Source organism: Schistocerca gregaria, chromosome 5, assembly GCF_023897955.1.
Source record: "Schistocerca gregaria isolate iqSchGreg1 chromosome 5, iqSchGreg1.2, whole genome shotgun sequence".
NCBI lineage: Eukaryota > Metazoa > Arthropoda > Insecta > Orthoptera > Acrididae > Schistocerca > Schistocerca gregaria.
In genome coordinates, this window is record NC_064924.1 from 496087096 (window position 1) to 496100218 (window position 13123).

At 46.1% G+C, this 13123-nt stretch overlaps 1 protein-coding gene across 2 annotated transcripts in view; it reads left to right on the plus strand.

Moving 5' to 3' along the window:
- Positions 1–13123, plus strand: part of LOC126272687 (uncharacterized) — a 661027-nt gene that overhangs the window by 611010 nt on the left and 36894 nt on the right. For both annotated transcript variants that reach the window (XM_049975704.1, XM_049975705.1), the window contains one exon: positions 9125–9412. In XM_049975704.1, coding sequence (XP_049831661.1) covers positions 9125–9412 — 288 coding nt within the window. The remainder of the gene's footprint in view (positions 1–9124; positions 9413–13123) is intronic.

A 13123-nucleotide genomic window follows, 5' to 3' on the forward strand; every position in this document is an offset into this window, starting at 1 on the left:
GCCAAAATTACCCTTTTTGAATCAGAAGAATTACCCCAAAAAATAATACCATATGACATAAGCGTATGAAAATATGCGAAGTAGACTACTTTTCGTGTTGAAATGTCACTTATTTCAGATACTGTTCTAATGGTAAATAAAGCAGCATTTAGATTCTGAACATCATCCTGAACATGGGCTTTCCACAACAGCTTACTATCTATCCGAACGCCTAGGAACTTGAACTGTTCCGTCTCGCTTAAAATATGCACATTCTGTCTGATTAAAATATCAGTTCTTGTTGAATTGTGAGTTAGAAACTGTGATTTAGCATCAAATTATTTTCCACAATCCACGAACTTATTTCATGAACTACATTATTTGATAATGTTTCAATATTACACACAGGATCCTTCACTAAAAAGCTGGTGTCGTCAGCAAACAGAAATATTTTTGAATCACCTGTAATACTAGAAGGCATATCATTTATATAAATAAGAAACACCAGTGGCCCCAGCACCGACCTTTGGGGAACGCCACACTTAACAGTGCCCCATTGGGACTGAACATCACTACCACTCTCAATATTGCGGAGAATTACCTTCAGCTTCCTGTTCTTAAAGTAAGAGGCGAACCAATTGTAAGCTACTCCCCTTAATCCATAATGGTCCAACTTTTGCAGTAATATTTTGTGGTCAACACAGTCAAAAGCCTTCGTTAAATCAAAGAAGACACCTAACGTCCGCAACATTTTATTTAATACGTCCAAAACCTCACAGAGAAAAGAGAATGTAGCATTTTCAGTTGTTAAACCATTTCTAAAATCAAATTGAACATTTTACAGCAAATTATGTGAATTTAGCTGCTCCAGTAACCTTGTATATACAACCTTCTCGAAAACTTTAGCAAACACCGATGGCATAGAAATAAGTCTATAATTGTTAATATTATCCCTGTCTCTCTTTTTATAAAGTGGCTTCACTACCGAGTACTTTAATCGGTCATGAAACCGACCACTCCTAAAGGAAAAGTTACGTATATGGCTAAGTACTGGGCTAACATACATACAATATTTCAGTATTCTGCTAGATACCCCGTCATATCCATGAGAGTTCTTGGTCTTTAGTTATTTAATTATAAACTCAGTCTCCCTCTTGTCAGTATCATGGAGAAACATTTCAGGTAACAGTCTTGGAACACTTTTTTCTACGAGCGCTATATGATTCCCACTTGGGACTAGGTTTCCATTTAGTTCACCTGCTATATTCAGAAAGTGATTATTAAATACTGTACATATATGCGACTTATCAGTAACACGGACATTCCCACTACGCACTGATTCTATATCCTCGACCTGTCTTTGCAGACCAGCCACTTCCTTTACGACTGACCATATGGTTTTAATTTTATCCTGAGACTTAGCTATTCTATCTGCATACCACATACTTTTTGCCTTCCTAATAATTTTTTAAGCACCTTACAATACTGTTTGTAATGGGCTGCTGCATTTAGATTGTGAATGTTTCTAACGTTTTGATATAATTGCCACTTTGTTCTACAAGATATTCTTATCCTTTTAGTCAGCCACCCAGGCGGCCTGTTTGTGCTAGTACCCGGTTTTGAACGTTCTAACGGAATGCAACTTTCAAAGAGCACGAGAAAAGTCTTGAGGAAAGCATTATATTTATCGTCTACTGTATCAGCACTATAAATATCTTGCCACTCTTGTTCCTTGATAAGGTTTACAAAAGTTTCTACAGCAACTGGATCAGCTTTCCTAAAAAGTTGGTAACTATATTTAACATGTGTTGCAGCACAAAAATCTTTTAGACTTAAAATTTCTGCATCATGATCTGAAAGGCCATTCACCTTTTTGCTAGCACAATGCCCTTCTAGTAATGACGAATGGACAAAAATATTGTCTATGGTTGTTCTACTGTTCCCTTGCACTCTCGTTGGAAATAATACGGTTTGTATAAGATTATATGAATTAAGGAGGTCTACCAGAATCCCTTACCTTGCACCTTATACAATTAATATTGAAGTTACCACATATAACTAACTCTTTGTATTTCCTATCAAGTGAACCACGAACCTCCTTTAGCTTTAGCAAAAAGATTGTGAAATCGGAGTCTGGGGATCTATAAACAACAACAGTAAGAAGTTTAGCTCCAATAAATTTAACCACACCTGCACAACATTCAAACACCTTTTCAGTGCAGTACTTTGAAACATCGATTGACTCAAATGGGATACCGTTTTTCACATACATGGCTACTCCCCCACACCGCAAAGAGCTCCTAGAAAAGCTGTCAGCCAACCTGTACCCTGGTAAAGGAAGCCTCCGAATTATATCCTTATTTAAGAAGTGTTGAGATACACCAATAATTTCAGAGTAAACATCTATAAGCAGTTCACTGACTTTATCTCTAATACCCTGTATATTTTGATGAAATGATAAACGGGTTTTCATTGGACAAATGTATTATACTGCAACTGACATGTGATTACATTTTCACGCAGTTTGGGTGCATAGATCCTGAGAAATCACTACCCAGAACAACCACCTCTGCCCGTAATAACGGCCTTGAATACGTGAGGGCATTGAGTCAAACAGAGCTTGGATGGCGTGTACAGGTACAGCTGCCCATGCAGCTTCAACACGATGCCACAGTTCATCGAGAGTAGTGACTGGCGTATTGTGACGAGCCAGTTGCTCGGCCACCATTGACCAGACGTTTTCAATTGGTGAGAGATCTGGAGAATGTGCTGACCAGGCCAGCAGTCGAACATTCTCTGTATCCAGAACGGCCCCTACAGGACCTGCAACATGCGGTCGTGCATTATCCTGCCGAAATGTAGGGTTTCGCAGGAATCGAATGAAGGGTAGAGCCACGGGTCGTAACACATCTGAAATGTAACGTCCACTGTTCAAAGTGCCGACAATGCGAACAGGAGGTGACCGAGACGCGTAACCAATGGCACCCCGTACCATCACGCCGGGTGATACGCCAGTATGGCGATGACGAATACACGCATCCAATGTGCGTTCACCACGATGTCACCAGAAACGGATGCGACCATAATGATGATGTAAACAGAGCCTGGAGTCATCCGAAAAAATGACGTTTTGGCATTCGTCCACCCATGTTCGTCGTTGAGTACACCATCGCAGGTGCTCCTGTCTGTGATGCAGCGTCAAGCGTAACCGCAGCCATGGTCTCCGAGCTGATAGTCTATGCTGCTGCAGACGTCCTTGAACTGTTCGTGCAGATGGTTGTTGTCATGCAAACGTCCCCATCTGTTGACTGAGGGATCGAGACGTGGCTGCACGATCCGTTACATCCATGCGGATAAGATTCCTGTCATCTCGGCTGCTAGTGATACGAGGCCGTTGGGATCCAGCACGGCGTTCCGCATTACCCTCCTGAATCCACCGATTCCATATTCTGCTAACAGTCATTGGATCTCGACCAACGCAAGCAGCAATGTCGCGATACGATAAACCGCAATCGCGATAGGCTACAATCCGACCTTTATCAAAGTCGGAAATGTGATGGCACGCATTTCTCCTCCTTACACGAGGCATCACAACAACGTTTCACCAGGCAACGTCGGTCAACTGCTGTTCGTGTATGACAAATCGGTTGAAAATTTTCCTCATGTTAGCACCTTGTAGGTGTCGCTGGGAATGCTCTGAAAAGCTAATCATTTGCGTATCACACCATCTTCGTCCTGTCGGCTAAATTTCGCGTCTGTAGCACCTCATCTTCGTGGTGTAGCAATTTTAATGGTCAGCAGCTCTTTAAGTCTTTTCGTTGCCGGTGCTGCTGTCATTAGGAATGTTGGGTAAGGCATTCCACGAAGACTTGGGCAAGATTTTCACTTGGTGTAATGAATTGCAGCTGTTTAACTGCGAGTAAATGTACATCGCGCTAAAGGATCACTTTTTAACCTATCACTTTTCCTCACATCGGGAAGCATTAGTTTGAAATTTCGCTCAAAGATGCTAAAAATTCCTCTGTAATAGAATTAACACCAATGTGTGGTTCCCTGCAACGTTATTCTCCGGCTTGACAAACTATAAGACGTCGGCACATGTGAAAGAAAGACCAGAGCTCAAAAGTTCATCTGAGGTGTACGGTGGGTTAACGATGTCCCATTGGCACGCAAGTTCACCACAATTCTGCCTCCCGCCACCGTGAACATGTAACACTGGGCCATTCGTTTGTCGGCTCTGCCATGGAATCGCATCGCCCAACAATGAAATCACGCAGTTTTCTTGTGAGTGGGCGAGGAAAACGTGTCAGTGCCACTCACAATTGGCACGAAAAGGCCACAGGGGGTTGCACAAAGGGCATCAATCAAACCACCCCTTCTTTCGGATGTCGAAACGTTTTGAAGTCTGAAACGACAGTTCGAAGGGCGATGAGCAACAGGAAGACGACCTTCACGATCAGTGATACTGCTTACATCTCCCTGGCGCTTCGACCGTTCTCGAAGGGCATCGTGGGTTACCAACCACACTGAAACTGACTCAATCATTTGGAGCGCAGCGCTACTGCAGTTTTCGCTCTGGTATACAAATGAAACACCTAGTGACCCTTCAAAGCCATTTAACGAGATTTTAAAGCGATGTGATGCAGCCAATGGTTCTTACGATTCCTCATTGCTCCTGTTTCATGCCCTCCTGTGGCGTGATCATGGAGGGGTGCCACATTGGTAAACGCGTCAATGAAAGGCCAGTGGTCCCTGTAAGCCCCCCCCCCCCCAGACCACCTAAGTTTTAGGCAATGACCATCGCGGAACCGTCATACGAAGGGATGAAATATGGGTCGGAGGAGTTTTGACGGCCTTCCCAACGTGTGACACCTTCGCGACGGATTTTGGCAAAATTATGGTGAAATTTTGTGGCAATGGGATATGATTACTCTGCTTTACGCGTCAGACGAATTTGTGAGCTCTGGCCTTTTCTTTCCCTTGTGTCGACACATTGCTGTCTGAGGGATTGTCGAGCCCGAGAGTGACATTGCAGGGTGCCACAATTTTGCACCATAACAGAAGAAGTTTGTAGGCACCTTTGAGCCAAATTTCAAACTTGTGCTTTGCAATGGGATACATTTACGTGGTTTCGAAAAAGTAATCCTCAATGTAGTGTGGTACTGCCTGCAACGTCACATCATATACGTATTGACTGTTAGTACCATAGTGGTTAGCACACTGGACTCGCATTTGGGAGGACGGCGGTCATCGTGAGTTAGGTTTTTCGTGATTTCCCTAAATCGTTTGAGGCTAATGCCGGCATGGTTACTTCGAAAGGGCACGGCCGCTTTCCTTCCCCATTCTTTCCTAATCCGAGATCGAGCTCAGTCTCTAATGATCTCGTTGTCGACGGGACGTTAGACACTAATCTCCTCCTCCTGTTAGTACCAGGGAGTGAAACGAAATGCGACGATCACCTGAAATATCTTTTAAGGAAGACAAATGGAAGATTTAATTTTTTGGAAGGGTTCTAGGAAATTGCAATGGGTGTGTAAAGGAAATCACAAATAAGACGCAAGTGCGATCGATTGTAAAGTATTTTTCCAACATCTTGACTCCGTATTAAATAGACATAGCAACAGATGTCCAACGAATTCAGAGGAGTGGATCGGGTGTTGCAACAGGTTTGTACAGCCCGTCTGAAACTACGCAGTCTGATCCCAACATCTATTAGTGAACATTAATACGGAATGTCTCCACACTTCGTCTCCATGGCTTCAGCTTTGCCCAGAACGCTGTATGTCTGCGAAGGAACGGCAGACCATTCTTCCAGAAGAGCCGGATCTACAGAAGGTCGCGATGTTAGGCGCTCGGGAAATATTCGAAGACAACGTCCTCACTCATACCAAAGGTATTCCATTGGGTTCAGGTCGGCACTCTGTGCATGGCAGTCCTCTTCAGGAATGTTATTGTCCACAAACCATTGTCTCACAGTTGCTGCTAAGACACAGAGTGCATTGTCATTAGGCACAATTAATTATCGTTTCCAGACTGTTCACCTACTGCACATAATGTCGGAAAATGTTTTCATATTCGTATACATTTGCCATTTTTAAGAGCAATAAAGATTTCACACCCTAACACGAAGCACACGCTGATATCATAACAGTATCTCCTCCGTACTTCACTGTTGGCAGTTTATAATAAGGAAGCTAACGTTCTCTAAGCCGTCGCCTAAATGTAATCCTTCAGTAGGATTTCCACAGGGGACAGCGTGATTACTCACTCCAGATCACTCGTTCCCAGATGCGGTTTCGTTTTACACCACCTCAAGCGTCGCTTACCACTGACTACAGAAATGTGGGTGTTGCTTATGACGACCTACTCGCCCACTGTACTCCAGTCTTCTAAAGTTCCTGGGCACAGTCATCGTGTTAGCTCGGCTGCAGGTAGCACATTGGAAGTCACGTGTGATTCCTTCTACTAATTCCGTGCAATTTATATAAAATCCCCCTTTTTTTAGACGTGGTGTTTGCATTCGCCTTTCCACTTTACAGCCACATCTCCTACTATCGATTTGGCAGGTCTAGAAGGGTTGAAATGTCACTGATGGATCTGTTACTCAGGTGACATCCAATGACTGGTCCACGTTCGAAGTCCAGCACGACCCATCACCTGTTATGCTACCGGCTCTGTCTCTAGTGCCATTTAGTGGTCAGTTCCGTATTACATAGCCGTATAATTTTTCGTCAGACACTGTACACGCCAAAACTTGAAACGCTTGGACATGACCAAACAGCACTTGGTAATTATACGCCGTGACTCACTCCCATAAAAGTACACCTGCCAGTGTTGTGTCTGACTCAGGGTAGAAACAGACTTCCAGGAATGCGACCATGAGCTGATTACAGGCATAATTAAAGTATTTTTATGCAAATTCAACATTTTGTTGGTGCAGGAGTATTAACCCTTTTATTTCTCTATCAGTTTATTACAAATACAAGGGCTGTAATAACAGACATCCAGGAATTCGACCATGAGATGAGTATTCGCATAATTAAAGTATTCTTATGCCATAGTCCGACTTAGACGTTTATCGTAGCGTTGTACCAATTTTCCAGTACCCTCGTTATAGAAGGCAGCCGACAGTGCTTTCCGCCAACTCTCTACGCTGGACTACAGCTCGTTGTCTGTGTAAAACGTGGTCTTCATATCCAGCAGTTCACGTGATCAGAGATGAAACTCAGGGGGAGCCAATTGCGGGCTATATTGTGGGTAATCAAACATATCCAATTCAAAACGCTGCAGGAGCATCTTCATTGCCCCTGCAGAATGCAGCTGAGAATTGTCTTGAAGAAGAAAACGCACAACAGTTATGTAATGTTGGGTGCATAGCTTCAGGCGAAATGTCTCGCCAGGCCCTCGTACTTGGGGAAGACATTATTGTTCTAGGTATCTCTACATGGTCCCAGTGTGCTCAGAACTAAAAAGAACGATGTAACACTATCAACAGGCATACTAGAGACACTGTCCAACACACCTGTTCAAAACTGCATCGGATTTTTTCACTATGGTTTCCATTTCTTGACCGATCGTTCCTTACTTTCCGAATAACCCTCGTACGTCACAGGTGTACTGCGTACATTTTGGCTACTAGTTTATAACTGACAAGTTCATTCTCAAATCTGGCCTACTGAGGCTAGACTGGAACTACATAATCTTTTTTCTTTGTGTTATGTGTAATATGTGATCGAATGTTATTAATTGTGTCAAGATACGTAACTTTAAAACGTAACTACGATGGATCAAAACATATACATATTGTAGAAATGAAACTTTTATTATATACTCTATATCAATGTTGCAGGTCTACATACGCTAATGACTAGAAACAATTCCTGCCGGTGGCACTCGTAATCCTTCCATTTCTTATTCATTGCAAATACTGAATGAACGTGCAAATTATTTTGTAATTACTAATCACGCTTACATACATACATTAACTTCATATGTCTAGACAAATAACGTCATCGCTGCAAAAATGGCTACAAAAAATAGCGCAAAGCTATCACTTCAGTGTTACTATTTCATGTCCCACACGACATCGTGGCTGCTTTTCTGATTCTTTGACGCCTTAAAGTGGCTCTTTGAATCTCTTCCTTTGGTACCAGTTTACTTTTCTTTCAGGAGACAGTGGGGCCTTAGCCAAGTGATTTATCTATCGGCAGCTTTCCTGCTGCTCGACGCATCGCTAAGAATGCATTCCAAATTAAACACCTGGTAACATGAATGAAAAATGGTTCAAATGGCTCTGAGCACTATGGGACTCAACGGCTGTGGTCATTAGTCCCCTAGAACTTAGAACTACTTAAACCTAACTAACCTAAGGACATCACAGACATCCATGCCCGAGGCAGGATTCGAACCTGCGACCGTAACAGTCGCACGGTTCCTGACTGCGCGCCTAGAACCGCGAGACCACCGCGGCCCGCGCATAACATGAATGAGATTTTCACTCTGCAGCGGAGTGTGCGCTGATATGAAACTTCCTGGCAGATTAAAACTGTGTGCCGGACCGAGACTCAAACTCGGGACCATATCCTTTCGCGGGCAAGTGCTCTACCATCTGAGCTACCCAAGCACGGCTCACGCCCCTTTCTCACAGCTTTACTGCCGCCAGTACCTCGTCTCCTACTTTCCAAAATTCACAGAAGCTCTCCTGCGATTCCTGAAGTTTGGAAAGCAGGGGACAAGGTACTGGCGGAAGTAAAGCTGTGAGGACGGGGCGGGAGTCGTCCTTGGGTGGCTCAGATGGTAGAGCATTTGCCCGCGAACGGGAAAGGTGCCATGTTCGAGTCTCGGTCCGGCACACAGTTTTAATCCGCCAGGAAGTTTCACCTAATAACCCCTGTTTTGTTTCAGTTCTGTCTGACAATGAAAGCAATGGAGGGGCTTTCGTTTCCCAGTTTTTTGTTCTACCAAGGAGTGACGGAAGTGCCCATATCACCGGTCGTTGCATAACAGCGCTAAATTCACTAGTTTGTATTGCTTTGTGGGTCTCACAAAATCAGTTTTCATGAGGTGCCAGTTGTGGAACGAAAGTCGCCTCTCGGAGTCGGCAAGTGGGCAAGCGGTCGTTTACTCGTTGGGCTGGTTGTTGCAGGTGCAGGTGACGGTGACATCGGCGCTGGTCCACTCGTGCCGGCACCAGTGCGGCGCGGAGCTCTACCTGTGCGAGCCGGCGCTGACGCAGGAGGGCGCGGGCTCGATGGAGCGGCTGCCGCAGGGCGACGTGTCCATCGTGGAGACCACCGAGGGCGACGGCCGCGGGGGCTACGCAGACGCCGACGACCACCTCGCGCTCTGCGCGCCGGGGACTCTGCGCGGCATCGCCTCGGGCCGGCGAAAGCTCTACTTCAACCCCGCTTACTTCGAGCCGGAGCTCCTCGCGGTCAGTCTCCTCTTACGCAGTTTTGGCTTCTCTTCATTCTACACTACTGGCCATTAAAATTGCTACACCAACAAGAAATGCAGACGATAAACGGGTATTCATTGGACAAATACAATCCTGGAAATGGAAAAAAGAACACATTGACACCGGTGTGTCAGACCCACCATACTTGCTCCGGACACTGCGAGAGGGCTGTACAAGCAATGATCACACTTACGGCGCAGCGGACACACCAGGAACCGCGGTGTTGGCCGTCCAATGGCGCTAGCTGCGCAGCATTTGTGCACCGCCGCCGTCAGTGTCAGCCAGTTTGCCGTGGCATACGGAGCTCCATCGCAGTCTTTAACACGGGTAGCATGCCGCGACAGCGTGGACGTGAACCGTATGTGCAGTTGACGGACTTTGAGCGAGGGCGTATAGTGGGCATGCGGGAGGCCGGGTGGACGTACCGCCGTGGGGCGTGAAGTCTCCACAGTACATCGATGTTGTCGCCAGTGGTCGGCGGAAGGTGCACGTCCCCGTCGACCGGGGACCGGACCGCAGCAACGCTCGGATGCTCGCCAAGACCGTAGGATCCTACGCAGTGCCGTAGGGGACCGCACCGCCACTTACCAGCAAATTAGGGACACTGTTGCTCCTGGGGTATCGGCGAGGACCATTCGCAACCGTCTCCATGAAGCTGGGCTACGGTCCCGCACACCGTTAGGCCGTCTTCCGCTCACGCCCCAACATCGTGCAGCCCGCCTCCAGTGGTGTCGCGACAGGCGTGAATGGAGGGACGAATGGAGACGTGTCGTCTTCAGCGATGAGAGTCGCTTCTGCCTTGGTGTCAATGATGGTCCTATGCGTCTTTGGCGCCGTGCAGGTGAGCGCCACAATCAGGACTGCATACGACCGAGGCACACAGGGCCAACACCCGGTATCATGGTGTGGGGAGCGATCTCCTACACTGGCCGTACTCCTCTGGTGATCGTCGAGGGGACACTGAATAGTGCACGGTACATCCAAACCGTCATCGAACCCATCGTTCTACCATTCCTAGAAAGGGCAAGGGAACTTGTTGTTCCAACAGGACAATGCACGTCCGCATGTATCCCGTGCCACCCAACGTGCTCTAGAAGGTGTAAGTCAACTACCCTGGCCAGCAAGATCTCCGGATCTGTCCCCCATTGAGCATGGCATGGCAAGCCGTTCCACAGGACTACATCCAGCATCTCTACGATCGTCTTCATGGGAGAATAGCAGCCTGCATTGCTGCGAAAGGTGGATATACACTGTACCAGTGCCGACATTGTGCATGCTCTCTTGCCTGTGTCTATGTGCCTGTGGTTCTGTCAGTGTGATCAAGTGATGTATCTGACCCCAGGAATGTGTCAATAAAGTTTCCCCTTCCTGGGACAATGGATTCACGGTGTTCTTATTTCAATTTCCAGGAGTGTATATTATACTAGAACTGACATGTGATTACATTTTCCCGCAATTTGGCTTCTTAGATCCTGAGAAATCAATACCTAGAACAACCACACCTCTAGTCGTAATAACGGCCTTGATACGCCTGGGCATTGAGTTAGAGCTAGGATGGCGTGTACAGGTACAGCTGCCCATGCAGCTTCAACACGACACCACAGTTCATCGAGAGTAGTGACTGGCGCATTGTGACGAGCCAGTTGCTCGACCACCATTGACCAGACGTTTTCAATTGGTGAGAGATCTGGAGAATGTGCTGACCAGGCCAGCAGTCGAACATTCTCTGTATCCAGAACGGCCCCTACAGGACCTGCAACATGCGGTCGTGCATTATCCTGCCGAAATGTAGGGTTTCGCAGGAATCGAATGAAGGGTAGAGCCACGGGTCGTAACACATCTGAAATGTAACGTCCACTGTTCAAAGTGCCGACAATGCGAACAGGAGGTGACCGAGACGCGTAACCAATGGCACCCCGTACCATCACGCCGGGTGATACGCCAGTATGGCGATGACGAATACACGCATCCAATGTGCGTTCACCACGATGTCACCAGAAACGGATGCGACCATAATGATGATGTAAACAGAGCCTGGAGTCATCCGAAAAAATGACGTTTTGGCATTCGTCCACCCAGGTTCGTCGTTGAGTACACCATCACAGGCGCTCTTGTCTGTGATGCAGCGTCAAGGGTAACCGCAGCCATGGTCTCCGAGCTGATAGTCCATGCTGCTGCAAACGTTGTCAAACTGTTCGTGCAGATGGTTGTTGTCTTGCGAACGTCCCCATATGTTGACTCAGGGATCGAGACGTGGCTGTACGATCCGTTACAACCATGCGGATAAGATGCCTGTCATCTCGACTGCTAGTGATACGAGGCCGTTGGGATCCAGCACGGCGTTCCGTATTACCCTCCTGAACCCACCGATTCCATATTCTGCTAACAGTCATTGTATCTCGACCAAGGTGAGCAGCAATGTTGCGATACGATAAACCACAACCGTGATAGGCTACAATCCGACCTTTATCAAAGTCGGAAACATGATGGTACGCATTTCTCCTCCTTAGACGAGGCATCACAACAACATTTCACCAGGCAACGCCGGTCAACTGCTGTTTGTGTATGACAAACCGGTTGGAAACTTTCTCATATCAGCACGTTGTAGGTGTCGCCACCTGCGCCAACCTTGTGTGAATGCTCTTAAAAGCTAATCATTTTCATATCACAGCATCTTCTTCCTGTCGGTTAAATTTCGCGTCTGTAGTACGTCATCTTCGTGGTGTATCAATTTTAATGGCCATTAGTGTATATTGATTCCCCCAAGCGGGTACCCGTGGACAAAAGTGATCTAACTTATATTCAGTCTACAGGTATTGAACATCAAAGCGGTGTTAAAATAGCATTCATCAACATCATTAGCGTTGTGGCCGTCATCATGTACATTTTCAGGTTAGACATCTTTGTCTATTTCGAAACAAAGGTATTGAAAGCTGGTCGCACCATTTACTTCATGGTCGTCCAATCCTCTTCCTACTTTAGAGTCCACAGTCGTCCGCAAAGGGAGTGTGGGATATTTAAAATATTTTTCGTGATATATAATTTGAGCGTACATAATAATTTTTTTTTGTACTGGTCATTTTCTTCCAAAAAGGCGTTTTCTTTTTTTCTGGCAACTGAAATTTTGAAACATAGGGTATTCAGGTTTTATCAGAAGTGCATACTACCGTCACTGCCTGTAGTATGAATCGAAAACCAGTCAAGAGCATTAAATAACCAGAATGAGATTTTCACTCTGCAGCGGATTGTGCGCTGATATGAAACTTCCTGGTAGATTAAAACTTTGTGCCGGATCGATACTTGAACTCGGGACCTTTGCCTTTCGCGGGCAAGTGCTCAACCACCTGAGCTAGCCACGCACTGCTGACGCCCCGCCCTTACAGATGTACTTCCGCTAGTACCTCGTTGTACATCTCATTCTGGAAACTTCCCCTAGGCTGTAGCTAAGCCATGTATGACATATACTTTCTTTCAAGAGTGCTAGTCCTGATTTGTTCGCAGGAGAGCTTCTGTAAAAAAAAAAAAATGGTTCAAATGGCTCTGAGCACTATGGGACTCAACTGCTGTGGTCATTAGTCCCCGAGAACTTAGAACTACTTAAACCTAACTAACCTAAGGACATCACACACATCCAAGCCCGAGGCAGCATTCGAATCTGCGACCGTAGCAGTCGCACGGTTCCGGACT